Raw genomic sequence first — 14,785 nt, forward strand, 5'->3', positions numbered from 1 at the left:
ATTTTAAGAATGTGAAATGTCAGAATAAATTGGAGAGAGAATGATTTATTTCAGCTTTTATTTCTTTCATCACATTCCCAGTGGGTCAGACGTTTACATACACTCAATTAGTATTTGGTAGAATTGCCTTTAAATGGTTTAATTTGGGTCAAATGTTTCAGGTAGCCTTCCACAAGCTTCCCACAATAAGTAGGGTGAATTGTGGCCCATTCCTCCTGACAGAGCTGGTGTAACTGAGTCAGGTTTGTAGGCCTCCTTGCTTGCACACGCTTTTTCAGTTCTGCCCACAAATTTTCTATAGGATTGAGGTCAGGGCTTTGTGATGGCCACTCCAATACCTTGACTTTGTTGTCCTTAAGCCATTTTGCCACAACTTTGGAAGTATGCTTGGGGTCATCGTCCATTTGGAAGACCCATTTGCGAGCAAGCTTTAACTTCCTGACTGATGTCTTGAGATGTTGCTTCAATATATCCACATCATTTTCCATCCTCATGCCATCTATTTTGTGAAGTGCGCCAGTCCCTCCTGCAGCAAAGCACCCCCACAACATGATGCTGCCACCCCCGTGCTTCACGGTTGAGAAGGTGTTCTTCGGCTTGCAAGCCTCCCCCTTTTTCCTCCAAACATAACGATGGTCATTATGGCCAAACAGTTCTATTTTTGTTTCATCAGACCATCAGTACCAAAAAGTACGATCTTTGTCCTCATGTGCAATTGCAAACCGTAGTCTGGCTTTTTTATGCCGGTTTTGGAGCAGTGGCTTCTTCCTTGCCGAGCGGATTTTCCCATGATGTGGCACTGAGTTTGAAGGTAGGCCTTAAAATACATTCACAGGTACACCTCCAATTGACTCAAATTATGTCAATTAGCCTATCAGAAGCTTCTAAAGCCATGGCATAATTTTCTGGAATTTTCCAAGCTGTTTAAAAGGCACAGTCAACTTAGTGTATGTAAACTTCTGACCCACTGGAATTGTGATACAGTGAATTATCAGTGAAATAATCTGTTTGTAAACAATTGTTGGAAAAATTACTTGTGTCCTGCACAAAGTAGATGTCCTAACCGACTTGTCAAAACTATAGTTTGTTAACAAGAAATGTGTGGAGTGGTTGAAAAACGAGTTATGATGATTCCAACCTAAGTGTATGTTAACTATCGACTTCAACTGTATACTAAACAATGATTTCCCGACTACAATCAGAATAAAAAATCTTGAGACATCACAATAGGAGAAACACATATTCCATTTTAAGTCCTTATTGTGGGGAACCGTCACTCCTGTATTAAGGCAGTTCTAAGTGACAGAAAATACACGGAACCAACCAAGCAATACGAAGGAGAGAAAGGAGACCACTGATTTTCAGAGGGAGATATTTAGATAAATGACTCACAATCTGCAGCTTGCCCAGCTTGCCGATGTCTGGAGGAAGCATCTCAAAGTCGTTGTCACTGAGATAGAGTGCACGCAGGGTAGCTGCAATTTACACAGGAGTTGGTTAGTGTGTGTGTGCACTGGACTTTCAGTCCTAACCAGGCCGAAACGTGATCAATAAGACCAGTCACGTCTGATTAATAACCGTTTGCAAGCTCTGGGCAGCTGACACACACATGGGTCAAACATAGATTTACTGCTGCTTGTCTAGTCGGGGGGGGGGGGGGTCTATATAAACAAACACACATACTGACACACTGGAAGACAGCAGCTCACACTGCCTCTCGTTCTCTCTCACAAACACACAGAGACACCCACACACCCATACACAGAGACACACACAGAGACACACACCCACACGCAGAGACACACACCCACACGCAGAGACACACACCCACACACAGAGACACACACCCACACACAGAGACACACACCCACACACAGAGACAGACTAGACCAAAAGGGTAATCTTCAGATTCACTGACACTATTCTTCCATCAGGATTTGGGGAGACATCCAGACAGACAGGCATACTTCCTGGTATGTCACTAAGGGAAGCAGATCCTTTGGAGCAAAGTAAAATACCAAAAATAGCCACATTACAGGCTTCTAATAGCAACAATGAAAGTGCACATCCTCCTTCTTGTATCTCTGATTGTCTTTAATCATATGCACCTCATTCATTAATCAGTGGCTGTTTAATTTGGGCAGGGAATTAGTAGCGAACTGTGTGTGTGTGTGTGTGTGTGTGTGTGTGTGTGTGTGTGTGTCTGGGCATCGTAGCCTGCTCCAGCTTTGATAGATGGAGTGGGGAGGAGAGGAAGTAGTGTGCGAGGCGAGGGGGGTATAAGATTAAAATGGAGCTGATTGCTGTGTGAATAGTGCTTTCATTATGTCATCATCAGTATTAAAATAACAGGCCATTAGTAGAGCTAGCACAGCAGCCTGAGAGAGAGAGAAACAGTCAGAGATGGGGAGACCATCTCTCTCTCTCTCCCCTTCCTAACTCTCTCTCTCCCACTTTAGGTCTTGGTTGAAGACATTCCATTTTCAGTTGTTGTTTTTTTTATTTAAATTTTTACCAGAGAGAGTTTACCAGAACAGGGTGGTGGACGGAACGGAGGAGTTGATTGGAAAGATGAGGCCCATGATGATGATGTGCTTGAGTCAGTAATAAAAACGGTGGTCTGCTCTGCGTGTGGTGACAGGAGAAATATTTCAGTCGCACTTGAGTACACGTATGCGTGCGATGCAGTGTGTGTGTGTGTGTGTGAGAGAGAGAGAGAGTGACTCACTGAGGTAGAAGAAATTGCCGGGCAGTGAGCTCTCGTTCAGGTTGTTGTAGGTCAGGTCCAGCACCTCCAGAGCAGGCAGGGACCCGAAGCCTCGGGGCAGAGCACTCATCCTGTTCATACTGCACGCATAATGACAGTTAGAAAACAACGAGTTAAACCAACTCACAGCTTTACAACGGCATTTCCTGAGGTAGTCCTCAACTGAAGAAAAATCAGTGTCACCCTCAGCACAAGAGGACTTTTCAACTTGGTCTAATGGTGAAGACATCGGTTTCCTGAGCCTGTGACTATTTCTACAGTAAATCCAATGTACAGTGAACGCAGTCATTCTTTTTTCATACTAGCTGGCGTTCACATTGGGAGAAATAACTAATTCTTCAATTGTATTGTGTAATCTCACATTCCTCATGTAAGGTCACAAAGTCCTTGTGTTAGGCATATTCTTATAGATAGTGGCAGAACTGTTTAAGGATTCTATAGAATGAGCTCAGGAAGAAGGAGAGGATCAAGGTGTCACTGGGTCTAGCCGGAGATCAGGTTCTGATTGAGCCCAACCATTTAAGCCTCAGTCTATACATCTCCAGGTATTACATTATCAATGTCCACACACACCACAAGAGGCTAGGCCGTCTCAAAGACACAGGGAACACAGTGGAGCGCCTTGCTTTCAGGGCGGATTTGAAAAGCAAAAACAAATTGATTCTGCGACGCCAGGATATGTTTGCAAGGCAATTACAGGTTGGGAGGCAGAGATTGTTTTGACAAATGAGATCAGGTTGGTAGGTACACACAAATGCGCCTGCACACACACAAATACATCGTACACACACACAGTACAGAGTACACACACCGCGCTGAAAGGGACAGTGGGTCCTGAATACGTCTGCGAGGCTTATGTTTCCTAGATTATGGTTGGGAGACGGTGCAGCTGACAGCCAATCCATAAGAGACGCAGAATGTCAGAGCGGTGGAGGAGATTGTAAAAACGTTGGTAATCCCGCGTGACATTGAGACCAATCCCTTATCGCCAGCCCCCATCTTTCAGTGGTGAGGGGGGGTTCCTCCAATGTCTGGCCCACAAAAGTATTTGGGGTTAAAACTGTAACGGGCAAACTGTTAATTCCACACCTTTGGGCTGCGACTGAACTGGAGTAGAACATAGGAAGTGAAGGGAGAAAACTCAAGTAGGACAGATTTTTTTTACCTGTCCAAAAGCACAAGTCACTTGTGGTCTGTTACAGTGGTCTGTAACACTATTCTGACATCATTGTATGATGCAAGGAACCACTCCACAAAATAAAACGCATTACCATATTTTTTACCATAGAGAATCAGACAGGAATGTAGGCTGCACTGCCTATTGGCATCTTTGCATATTCAAGCCTCTGAATACAACACAGCCCCTTTAAGGCTCTCCTGGAGGATGGTTGGCCACCCTTGGTAGCTTTTAAAATATTTCAACATTCCAATTACTTTTGTATATGTCTACAGTTCAAAACAGTGTCTGGAAAGTTCTGGAACGACAGATCCAAAATTCATACAACCACTGCACATAAAAAAAGAGGCTGATGCAACAGATCAGACCGTTTAGCTTAAAAATGTTGATAGAGGTTTATTTCTTCATATTATAAAGCTCAACAACGCACACATGGCTGTAGGCTATTTGCGAACGTTCCAACATGCAATTAGCAAAAAACACTTCACAAACGCAGCAGCCACGCACAAGCGGTTTCACGTGACAGAGATGAAAATATCCATTAGAAATGAAGAAAAGGAAAACGTAAAAGATGCATCAACTAGCATAACGGATTACTGACGGCCGTGACTAGGACTATGCCTTTGGCTGCTGGACAATAAAAGAACGTCGATTTGAAAACCTACAGAACAATAATTCCCTCAACATTTCTATGGTCATAACTTGGCTACTTTGAAACAAGTCATGCTTCGTAAAATGACATAAAACATGCAGGTTTTAAAACAATTACGTTTACGGTGGAATCGTTTTGAAATGCTGACCGCCTCCGCTCAGGTTCAAGGTGGGAGAGGTGCGGGGCGCAACAGGCACTGTCCTTCACTCGACCATTACATCTGAACGAGCGGTGCCTCCAGTACGTCGACAGAATCAAGTCTTTAGACGTTAATGTGAATTATCCTTCATTGTATTTTGTCAAACATGACTGGCGTTTAGCCGATATCTGTGTAATTAAAAGTCTCATTAAAGTTTGGCTACATTTTCTGTCGCCTCCCTCATGTCAGCATCGGTTTGGACATGAGGCTGTAGCCAATGTGCGTATCACCTACACTTTGTAGCCTTTTTATTTATGTACATGAAAAATGTATTTGAATGTTATTCCAATGTTGGCCTCTGATCTGAGTAATTGTTTGATATTGTGATGTGTGAAAAAAAAATATTTTCTTGTCCATTTTGACAACTTAAATCGATATTCTTCTTGTCCAACACATTTTTGTAATTGTCCCAGACAAAAGGAAAAGCGTTAATGTCGAGCACTGGATGAGAAGATGAGAGTAGGAAACAGAGGAGAAAACAGGTTGTGTTCCTCCTTTAAATGCTCACAGAGGACAGAAACACACAATATGAAGTCGTCTCTGAGCCTCTCGATGTTGTCTTGGAAAATAGCTAGTTACACACCATGCCTCACGCACACCATTCTTGGGTTTAGCCTTGTCCCTTTGTGCTGTGCACAATTTGACCTGAGAACTGAAATTGTTTAAGATTCATCGTCTTTGGCAGACTGGTATAGGTAGGGAACATAGCTTGCTGTCTTCTATAGTCCTTCAATCTAATCAAATCAAACCTATTGCAAGCTGGTAAATTCTGCCAGTCTTTAATATGGCATTACATAGATCGACTGATCACCACATGAAGAAATGGCATACGCTCGTATTCTTACACTGATTAGCCAGATGTGTGATCTAAATTGTTCTAGAATAAATGTGTGCATACTGGTTGATAGTGGTTTATTCCACTATGTGAATGTGAAGTGATGGGTAAAGCGTTAAGGGTAAATTACAGGGGTGAAGTGATTTGTGTCACAAACGGAGATGAGAAAATAACAGGATCCCTGCCCTGACAACAGCAATTCAGTTGAGCACAGAGATACAGCCATGTCCTGAGTGGAAGAGAGAGACCCGCAAATAAACAAGTGTTCAAATTAACAGTTTCCCTCTTTCTCTCACCTGTCTGACAACGTAGGCTTTGTGAGCTTGGAATGAGGATGAAGGAGTGGCATAGCTGAAGAGCCACAGTCGCACACACACACACAGGACAGAAAATAAAAATATAAAAAAATACAAAATCGGAGGCCTACCCAAGGTTGAGGTGTTTGAGCTTCTGCAGGCTGCTGATCTGAGTGGGCAGCTCTTCTATCTGGTTGTTGAACACATTGAGAACCTCCAGGTTCTTCAAGTCAGCCACGTTGGCAGGAATGGCTGAGAGAGAGAGAGACAGAACATGGAATAAAAATACAGACCACCAGTATTTCTTCCTCCCAGCCTTGTTATTGAACATTGCATACTCTTTCATCACTTTAAAACACAACCATGGAGTCAAACTACGACCAGCTGAAGAACCACTATAGTCAGGCTGATGGTACAGCGTCTTAACAAGCCAATTATCATCCTGTATGTCTTTGATGGCTCATTTAGCTGCTCTATGGCCAGGGCACTCAGGGCAGAGGTTTGACATTTTAATGATGGGGCCATTTCTTTTGTTCCCTACACCTCCCTCTATTTTCCCCTCTCACCCTTATCCTCCCGCTCCTCATCCTTTCCTCCCCGAGCCAATTTTTGAGAGGTGGACAGAGATCGATAGGGAGATAACGAGATGATGCCTCTATCCGATTAGAGGCCTGATCAATGGAGGCGTTGGTTAAGAAGGGATGGGGGGGTACACAAACAGAACAAGTGTACCTGACAGGAATGTCCCTGGGGAGATCAGTGTGACTGAACGTGCCCCTGCCATACTGTTTCCATATCACAGGGACAACATGTCACAAAGGCTAGTCTGAGGGGTGGGCTTTTCAGTGATGAGGGACAAAATGGATACAGTTACATATCACAATATTATTTAGGACGATATTTTATCAATACTTGGATTTTTTGTTGTTGTTGCTAGGTATCGTTAGCTAGCACTAGTCGGCTGTACCTGCGCCAAAACTCCTGTATTGTTCATCTTATAGCTTGTTCTCCATCTTCTTTTTAAATAGTGAGCCAACATGTTTGTTTTCAGCACTTATTTCCATGACCGATCAAAACTAATTTTCTCATGCTCTCTCTTCACTCTTTGCAGCAGTCATATAGTGAGCAATATGATTGGAAGATCAAATCACAATATCGAATCCCGTAAATATAGACTTGTGACAATCATATGAGTCGCAATACTTATCGTATCGTGACAATATTGTATTGTTAGGTCCCTGGCAATTCCCAGCGCTAGTGGTTGTGTGTGTGTGTGTAATCTCTGTAGTCTGTAACTAAAGCTTAGTAGCATGTGGAATTAAAAGTATACCAGGGAGAGAGACTTTGTCAACCAAGTCACAACTGGTCCAGTCTGAATCCAAGTCCATGTCACAACCGGTCCAGTCTGAATCCATATCATCACTGATTGATTTAGAGTGGAGTCCTGAGTTGTGAAAAATCGTGACTCGATTCCGATCCCTGGACTTTTAGAGTCCATTTCTCTCCATCTATCCCAGTGGTTTACCCCGCACCACAAAATCAATTCCATTCAGGCTCAGTCTCAATAGATCTGTGAATGTCCACTGAATCAATGCAGAGTGAACATAGGGTCACAGAGTACTGGACCTGGCCACGCAGATCTAGGCCTACGCCTCAATCAATACAACACTCCAGTAATCTCTTTACACACTATTCATTTACTACACCTGCCCTGTATTCATGTGAGTAAAGTTAAACTCTTAGACATGCTGAAGACGATATGATTTCGTACCACAAATAACACTTTTATGCTTAATTGTGTTTAATTGCTAGTCTCAATTGAGATAAATGAGAGGGAGAGAGAGCAAGCGAGAGAGAATAGTGTGTGTGTGCGTGTGATATTAAGTGTATGGTATTAAGTGGGTGCCCCTTGAGTGTGTGTGAGGAGGAGGCTGGGTTCAGGTTGGTGCAGCCTGCATGGGGACCCTGTGACACTCGGGAGTTGTTAATGATCAGATAGATAGATTGATGGTAATAGGGGAGAGACGTGTTAGGGAAACGGTCCCAACCTTTGGCTAAGCAGCAACAGCCATCTCATTTCCCCTCTTTCTCCCGCTCCCCCTCTCTCTCTCTCTCCCTCCCTCCCATAGGCTAAGTAAGCACCCTGCTCACCCAGATCACCCTTCTCGTCACCTTCCTCTTCCTCCTCTCTAATGAAAGACTTTCCAAATGTCACTGTAATATCTGACTACCTTGAAAAGTTCAAAAAGACGGCACGCTATCTTTTATATCTGGGCGCGCTTTAAAGCAGGCAGGACAAGATCAGAGCCATGGAGGGGAGAGAGGGGCAAAACCCAGTAGAGGTACGGCAAGACGAAGAGTAAAGCCATAAACCACAGCTCCATATTCACAATACAGTGATTTGCTGTGTAAAAACTAAATAGATACAGCTATGAACATTATTGCTAACAGACGGATCAGATGGTCGCACCTGAAACACCTGCAGGTAAATGGGCATGGATGATAATGGTAATTAGCTATTCCAAAAACAAGTCTCTGATCTTCCGCTATAAATAGCATGGAGAGAGAAATGTATAATGGATGTAATCTCAATGTGTGACATCTTAAAATGGGGATTAGGGTGAGGAACAGAACAGGAAACTCAAGATACCAGCAGTATGTGATAAACAATGTGCCAACATGATGCAGGTAGTTAGATGGGAACTCTGAGCTGGTGTCTAGATTAGTTTCAATATCAGCCCAACATGACTGAGGATGCTAAGAGAGATCTTGCGATTTTTTTTGTTCATTTGTTTCAAGTGTATCCCTAGTGAGCTTGTCCCAAAATTAACTACAGACTCTTGTACAGATGATACACTAGTTAACAGACAGACATGATTCTCTGCCTCACTCTTTGTGATTACGTTGCTATGTTACCTGACTTTGTCATATTAATGCAATAACAACATAATAACGTAATAAACATTAGCAACTTAAATTATGTTCTTCTTTAAATTACTCATAACACACATGAACCTAGGCTTTGAGATCCTAAATAAAAATCCTCAAGTAAATGCATACTTTGTCAAACACCCCCAGTTAAAACACAGAGAAGTGAACTGACTAATGAGCGGAATTTTCGTTGTTCAAGCTGACTACAGGCCTTGGTCTCCAAAGTGAGCCTTTTAAGGTAAGTACTACAGCACAAGTGTGCCCTCTAGTGGTATTAAGCACAATTTCACACCCTTGAGTTGCCATTCATAGCTGTGTATGTATGTAATTCTGTAAAAATAACTCTTTCAATAATATACACTGTGGCAAGGTTATTAGGTACGCCCATCTAGTACCAGATCGAAACCCCTTTGCCTCCAGAACAGCCCGAATTCTTCAGGGCATGGAAACGCTGCTCAATTGGAATCAAGGGACCTAACGTGTGCCAGAAAAACATTCCCCACACCATTACACCACCGCCACCAGCTTGTACCGTTGACACCAGGCAGGATGGGGCCATGGACTAATGCTGCTTACGCCAAATCCTGACCCTGACTCTGTCATCAGCATGACGCAACCGGGACGCAACCGTCGGACCAGCATGACGCAACCGTCGGACCAGGCAATGTTTTCCACTCCTCAATTGTCCAGTGTTGGTGATCGCGTGCCCACTGGAGCTGCTTCTTCTTGTTTTTAGCTGATAGGAGAGGAACCCGGTGTGCTGCAATAGCCCATCCGTGACAAGGACTGACGAGATGTGCGTTCCGAGATTCCGTTCTGCACATCACTGTTGTACTGTGCCGTTATCTGCCTGTTTGTGGCCTGCCTGTTAGTTGGTACGATTCTTGCCATTCTCCTTTCACCTCTCATCAACGAGCTGTTTTCGCCCACAGGACTGCCGCTGACTGAATGTTTTTTGGTTGTCGCACCATTCTCTGTAAACCCTAGACACTGTCGTGCGTGAAAAGTCCAGGAGGCCGGCCGTTTCTGAGATACTGGAACCGGCGCACCTGGCACTGACGAACATACTATGCTCAAAGTAACTAAATTTGCACATTCTAACATTCAATTGCACAGTAACTGAATGCCTTGATGCCTGTCTGTCTACTTTATATAGCAAGCCATGGACACGTGTCTCACGGTCTGTAGGAGCAAACCATTTTTGTAAACTGGGTGGTGTACCTAATAAACTGGCCACTGGACGTATGTGTATACTGAGTGTACAAAGCATTAGGAACTAATTTCTAATATTGAGTTGCACTCCCTTTTCCCCTCAGAACAGCCTCAATTTGTCAGGGCATTGACTCTACAAGGTGCTGAAAGTGTTCCACAGGGATGCTGGCCCATGTTGACTCCAAAGCTTCCCACAGTTGTGTCAATGGATGTCCTTTGGGTGGTGGACCATTCTTGATACACACAGAAAACTGTTAAGAGGGAAAAACCCAGCAGCATTGCAGTTCTTGACACACTAACCGATGCGCCTGGCACCTACTACCATACTCTGTTCAAAGACATGTAAATCTTTTGTCCTGCCCATTCACCCTCTGAATGACACACATACACAATCCATGTCTCAATTGTCTCAAGGTTAAGAAATCTTTCTTTAACCGGTCTCCACCCCTTAATTTACAGTGATTGAGGTGGATTTAAGAAGTGACATCAATAAGGGATCAAATATTTCACCTGGTCAGTCTATGCCATGGAAAGAGCAGGTGTTCCTAATTTTTTGTACACTCAGAGTATGTCCAAATTGGACAGAAACTAGGGTTGAGACCAATGTTCCCTCTATGCGGCCCGCCTGCGCAGCCACGCACCTCCTCCAGGACTGGCAAACAGAAGAAATGCCAGGCCGCGCAGAGACGCAAGAGGAGACTGAACTTCACTGAGTTCGCCCCATTAGTTTGCACAATACAGATCAACGTTTTTTCCTGTGATCGAATCAACATTATATCAGCCCCTTTACAATGCAACTAACCAAAACAAATCTAACTTTGCAAGATTGAGTGTGCGATTTTGTTGTAGGCAGAGCCAGAGTGCAACGGGGAAGGATTCTATTGGCGTGTGTAGCCCACGAGAGGTCTTTCAATCACCCACAAGTGAAAGCTCTTTTCAGATCAGAGCACAGAGCTGCACGTCACTGCTTCCTACAAGAGCACAAAATGTGTAGGCTACATTTCAAGATCTCTTTGAAAAGCCAGTCAGGTAAAAAGCTTATGTCTTAATTAAAAGGGCCAGTGTTGTATTTTGAGACAGGCTTGAATATGCAAATAAATAAATAGGCAGAGGGGTAGCCTACATTATCTAATTCTCTGTATGGTAATAATAATAACTTTTACTTTGAAAAGTGGTTTCTTGCATCATACAACACAATGCATTTTACAGTCACCTAATTGGCCCATGGTGTTACAGACCAAGTTAACAATCATTAATTAATGTCAAGCCCTTCATAATGTAAAAAAAAGTCTCATGCAATGCAGACCTGCATTGAACAGCACATATAGGCTACTGTAGGCTATATCATAGAAATCAAAAGCTATTTCCATGTGAAAATGTTCTGGGATTCACACAATTGGTTTTGTTGGTTGGCCTACATTGACCTCAAATAGCCACAATAGCCTATTGGCTACTGTCTAAAACTAAGAGTACAGCCTCAGTGTTCACTGTAAACGCGCTGTAAGTTGCACAAAATTCTCTCAAAGTTCAAGTTTCCGCTCACAAGACCTAAAATTTGCTCAGTGCCCCAAACAATTGGAGGGAACATTGGTTGACACATCTGTCTGTCAAAGTGGAGAATACTGAAGGGACATGAAGGGGTCTAAGTCTGCTTGCTTCACAGCTGAATAAACAACAGGTAAACCGTCAGAACTTACTTGTGAGCTTGTTGTGACTCAGAACCAGCTGGGTAATGTTGGACAGTGTGACTGCAAAGTAAAAACACAAAGGACACGTGATACATGAACCAGCATTATCTGAGGAATTACTTACAAAAGGCCTACTTACTACAACTGTACTTACTGTATCTAATCAGGCCTATTATTCCTGTAACAAAGACACTGTCATGTAAAGTGTGACCGAATGTGTGAAAATGAACTCCCTGTTCAAATAAACAAGAGTCTATCTGACCAATCCTATAATAAAAATCTACTGTTTGGCCTACAGATGCATAAGGCATGCAGCAGTTTGAAGGTAACACCGTTTATAATAATTATTCATTTGACCAAATCCAAACATAAACCAATTAACAGTTACTATGAAAAATACATTTGGCAACAGTAAATCAATTTTGCATACAAGCTAGTATGGACTAACATGGAAAAGTGTGATCACAACGGCACTGCTTTGCTTCATATTTATATGCTACATCATCAGCCTTATGTTGATATAGGCCTAATACTGTATAATCCCCAGAGTCAACCAATAGGAATTCAGGGCTAGACAAACGTATCCCAACTCCGGTCCTCGAGTACCCCCAGACAAGTCCACCTGATTCTACTTGTCAACTAATCAGCAAGCCATATTCAACTGTTTTCCATAGAGAAGATAAGGAAATGGCATGAAACAGCAACGGTAGGCCCCTACTCACATAACCCTGGAATGTCCAACATGTTTGATACACCCCTGTCGCACATATCGACCTCGGGTATATTCTTCTCCCGACTCTCCTCTACGATTTTCTTCAAAGACTTGGACATTTTCTACAACGTAAACAGGGGAAAGTCAAGGAGTTAGTTGAGTTGCTACTTTTTCCTTGAATGAGCAGGATATCCTACTTTCTATGAACATGGCCAAGAAAGTTAGATTGACTGCAGATAATATGGAATAGGCTATCGTAAGTAAAATACGTTAGAAAACCGTCCATTGTATTTCGGAAACGATGGAAATGGTTACCTTTCGATCGGTATTAATTCCGTGAACAATTCTTGTGTTAAAAGGAGAGATATTTCCAATTTACTTCCTAGACTAAGCGTCTGCACACACCCAACCGGAAGTTGATGTGCGATGATCTGTAAAATGTTCTGCATGCCATAAAAGGGCACTTCCTACAACCCAAACGTATCCCAAACATTCTTCGAGCATAGTTCCCTTTTCCATCCAATCGTTTTCCACAATCCCAGAGAAAAAAAGAGAACGTTAACAAGGATATCCAATTGGATCCACGGGTATATCCTAACCGAATGCTCTGTTGTCCTTATTCAGCCAATCGGATAGAAGGATGGTGCAACATAAATATGCTCCGCAGTGAAACAATGTAGCGAACGACGCAAAATTCTTATTACAGTATCTTCTTCTACAGTATAGACTGTATTGTAAAAATTACATGAACGCTCGCATAGACATTTTAATAAGCAATAATCAACATGTTACTGATTTGAACAGGTTTAGGGTTAAACTAAATTGTGATAATCTGTGATAATGAACAGTTTATAATCAGTGTATATAATCAGTGTATATGTATATAGATATAGATATATTATTTTTGCTAAATGTTAATTGGACTGTTAACTCCTCAACCAAATAAATAAAAAACGACTTATTAATTTTTTATTTCTGAATTATTATATTGCTATTATTATAAAAACTACAGGTTATTATAAAACAATATATCTAACAAATCTATTTAATCTATTTGCGTTTTTCCCAATTTATAAATACTTATTCTATGTTCATTGCTGTGCCGTAGGGTTGTCAGTAGTTGCCACAGACACCAAGTCAAAATTCGCTGTCATAAAAATTTATGAAAACAACAATTAGCTATGGTCTTAATTTAAGGTCAGGGTTCGGCATGAGGTTAGCAGTGTGGTTAAGGTTAGGGTTAAAGTTAGGGTTAGGTTTAAAATTATACTTTAACTTTGACTTTCTGGCTGTGGTCACTAGTGACGACCCATATGTAGGCTATCTATTGGATTGAGGGTTAAACAATAGGCAATTTAATCATTCATTAATAAATATTTTTTTTAAACAACCAAAACTGGGCATAACAGTGTACAAAGAATGTTTCTTTCCTTCAAATAACTTTTCTCTTTCTTTCACATGATGATAAACAGAGTTTAAGAATACATCACACAATAGTAGTAGAATTCCTGGGCAGGTGCCAGTCAGTCCAGTCCATAGCAGCTGCTGTCTCCTAGTATCAGCTCTCAAGCCTCCTAGTTTGGCCCACTATAGTAGTAATACCTTACTAACATTACCTTGCATGGGAGACACATTCTCTGGCCTGGCTCCTAGTGTCCTGGCTCAGACACGGCACCATAACACAATACACTGCAACCTGAGCTTCCTCCCCGTCCTCCTCCTGCTCTTCCTCCAGCGTAGAACACCTAGACAGGCATGAACAGGAGGAGGTAAACCTAGAGGGCTCCCCTGGCTGAGTGCTACTTTCTTCGTGCTTGGCTGTGTTGGGTTGACGAGCCTCCATACAACACTCCCTGAGTCGTGTTTCTCTCACTCACTCCTTCCCACCCTTTCTCTTTCTTCCTTTCACTCTTTCCCTCTCATTTTATGTGCCCTTGTTCTTCAGGGTAGGCTGGGGCTGGTGATTTCTACAGCAAAACAGAGGCCTCTATATATAGACTGATTACATTTGGCAGACGGTGAGTGGCAACAGATGCTTGCAGCACAGATTAACTTTGCCTTCACTGTGTGCCGGGGAGAAACCTGGGATTCAGGGCCACTCTCTGTTTGCACTGTAAAATATTTAACTTTACTCAATTCACATCCAAAAGAGGAAAGAGAAAAAAACATGAGATGAAAAGTGTGTGCTTGTGTATGTGTGCGCATAAGGGAGACAACGATATTAGCTATTGGGAGGCACAAGGGACAGGGGACAGGGCTGTGAGTGCCGGGTGCCTATGGGTCCTGCTAGGGAGAATGCAGTCATTCATGCAGTAC

General features: G+C 42.6%; 1 protein-coding gene across 2 annotated transcripts in view; it reads right to left on the minus strand.

Annotated features, from left to right (window-relative positions):
- Positions 1-14,403, minus strand: part of rsu1 (Ras suppressor protein 1) — a 33,560-nt gene extending 19,157 nt beyond the window's left edge. Inside the window, exons 1-6 of one of the 2 annotated variants that reach the window (XM_038972601.1) lie at positions 14,086-14,403; positions 12,480-12,591; positions 11,767-11,817; positions 6,058-6,178; positions 2,729-2,847; positions 1,393-1,475 (exon numbers count right to left, since the gene is read on the minus strand). In XM_038972601.1, coding sequence (XP_038828529.1) covers positions 1,393-1,475; positions 2,729-2,847; positions 6,058-6,178; positions 11,767-11,817; positions 12,480-12,591; positions 14,086-14,103 — 504 coding nt within the window. In that variant the 5' untranslated portion in view covers positions 14,104-14,403. Of the gene's footprint in view, positions 1-1,392; positions 1,476-2,728; positions 2,848-6,057; positions 6,179-11,766; positions 11,818-12,479; positions 12,592-12,784; positions 12,953-14,085 lie in introns of those variants that run through there. The other variant, XM_038972602.1, reaches the window with a different exon arrangement.
- Positions 14,404-14,785: the final 382 nt, after the last annotated feature.

This window comes from Salvelinus namaycush, chromosome 33 (genome assembly GCF_016432855.1).
Source record: "Salvelinus namaycush isolate Seneca chromosome 33, SaNama_1.0, whole genome shotgun sequence".
Classification (NCBI taxonomy): Eukaryota; Metazoa; Chordata; class Actinopteri; order Salmoniformes; family Salmonidae; genus Salvelinus; species Salvelinus namaycush.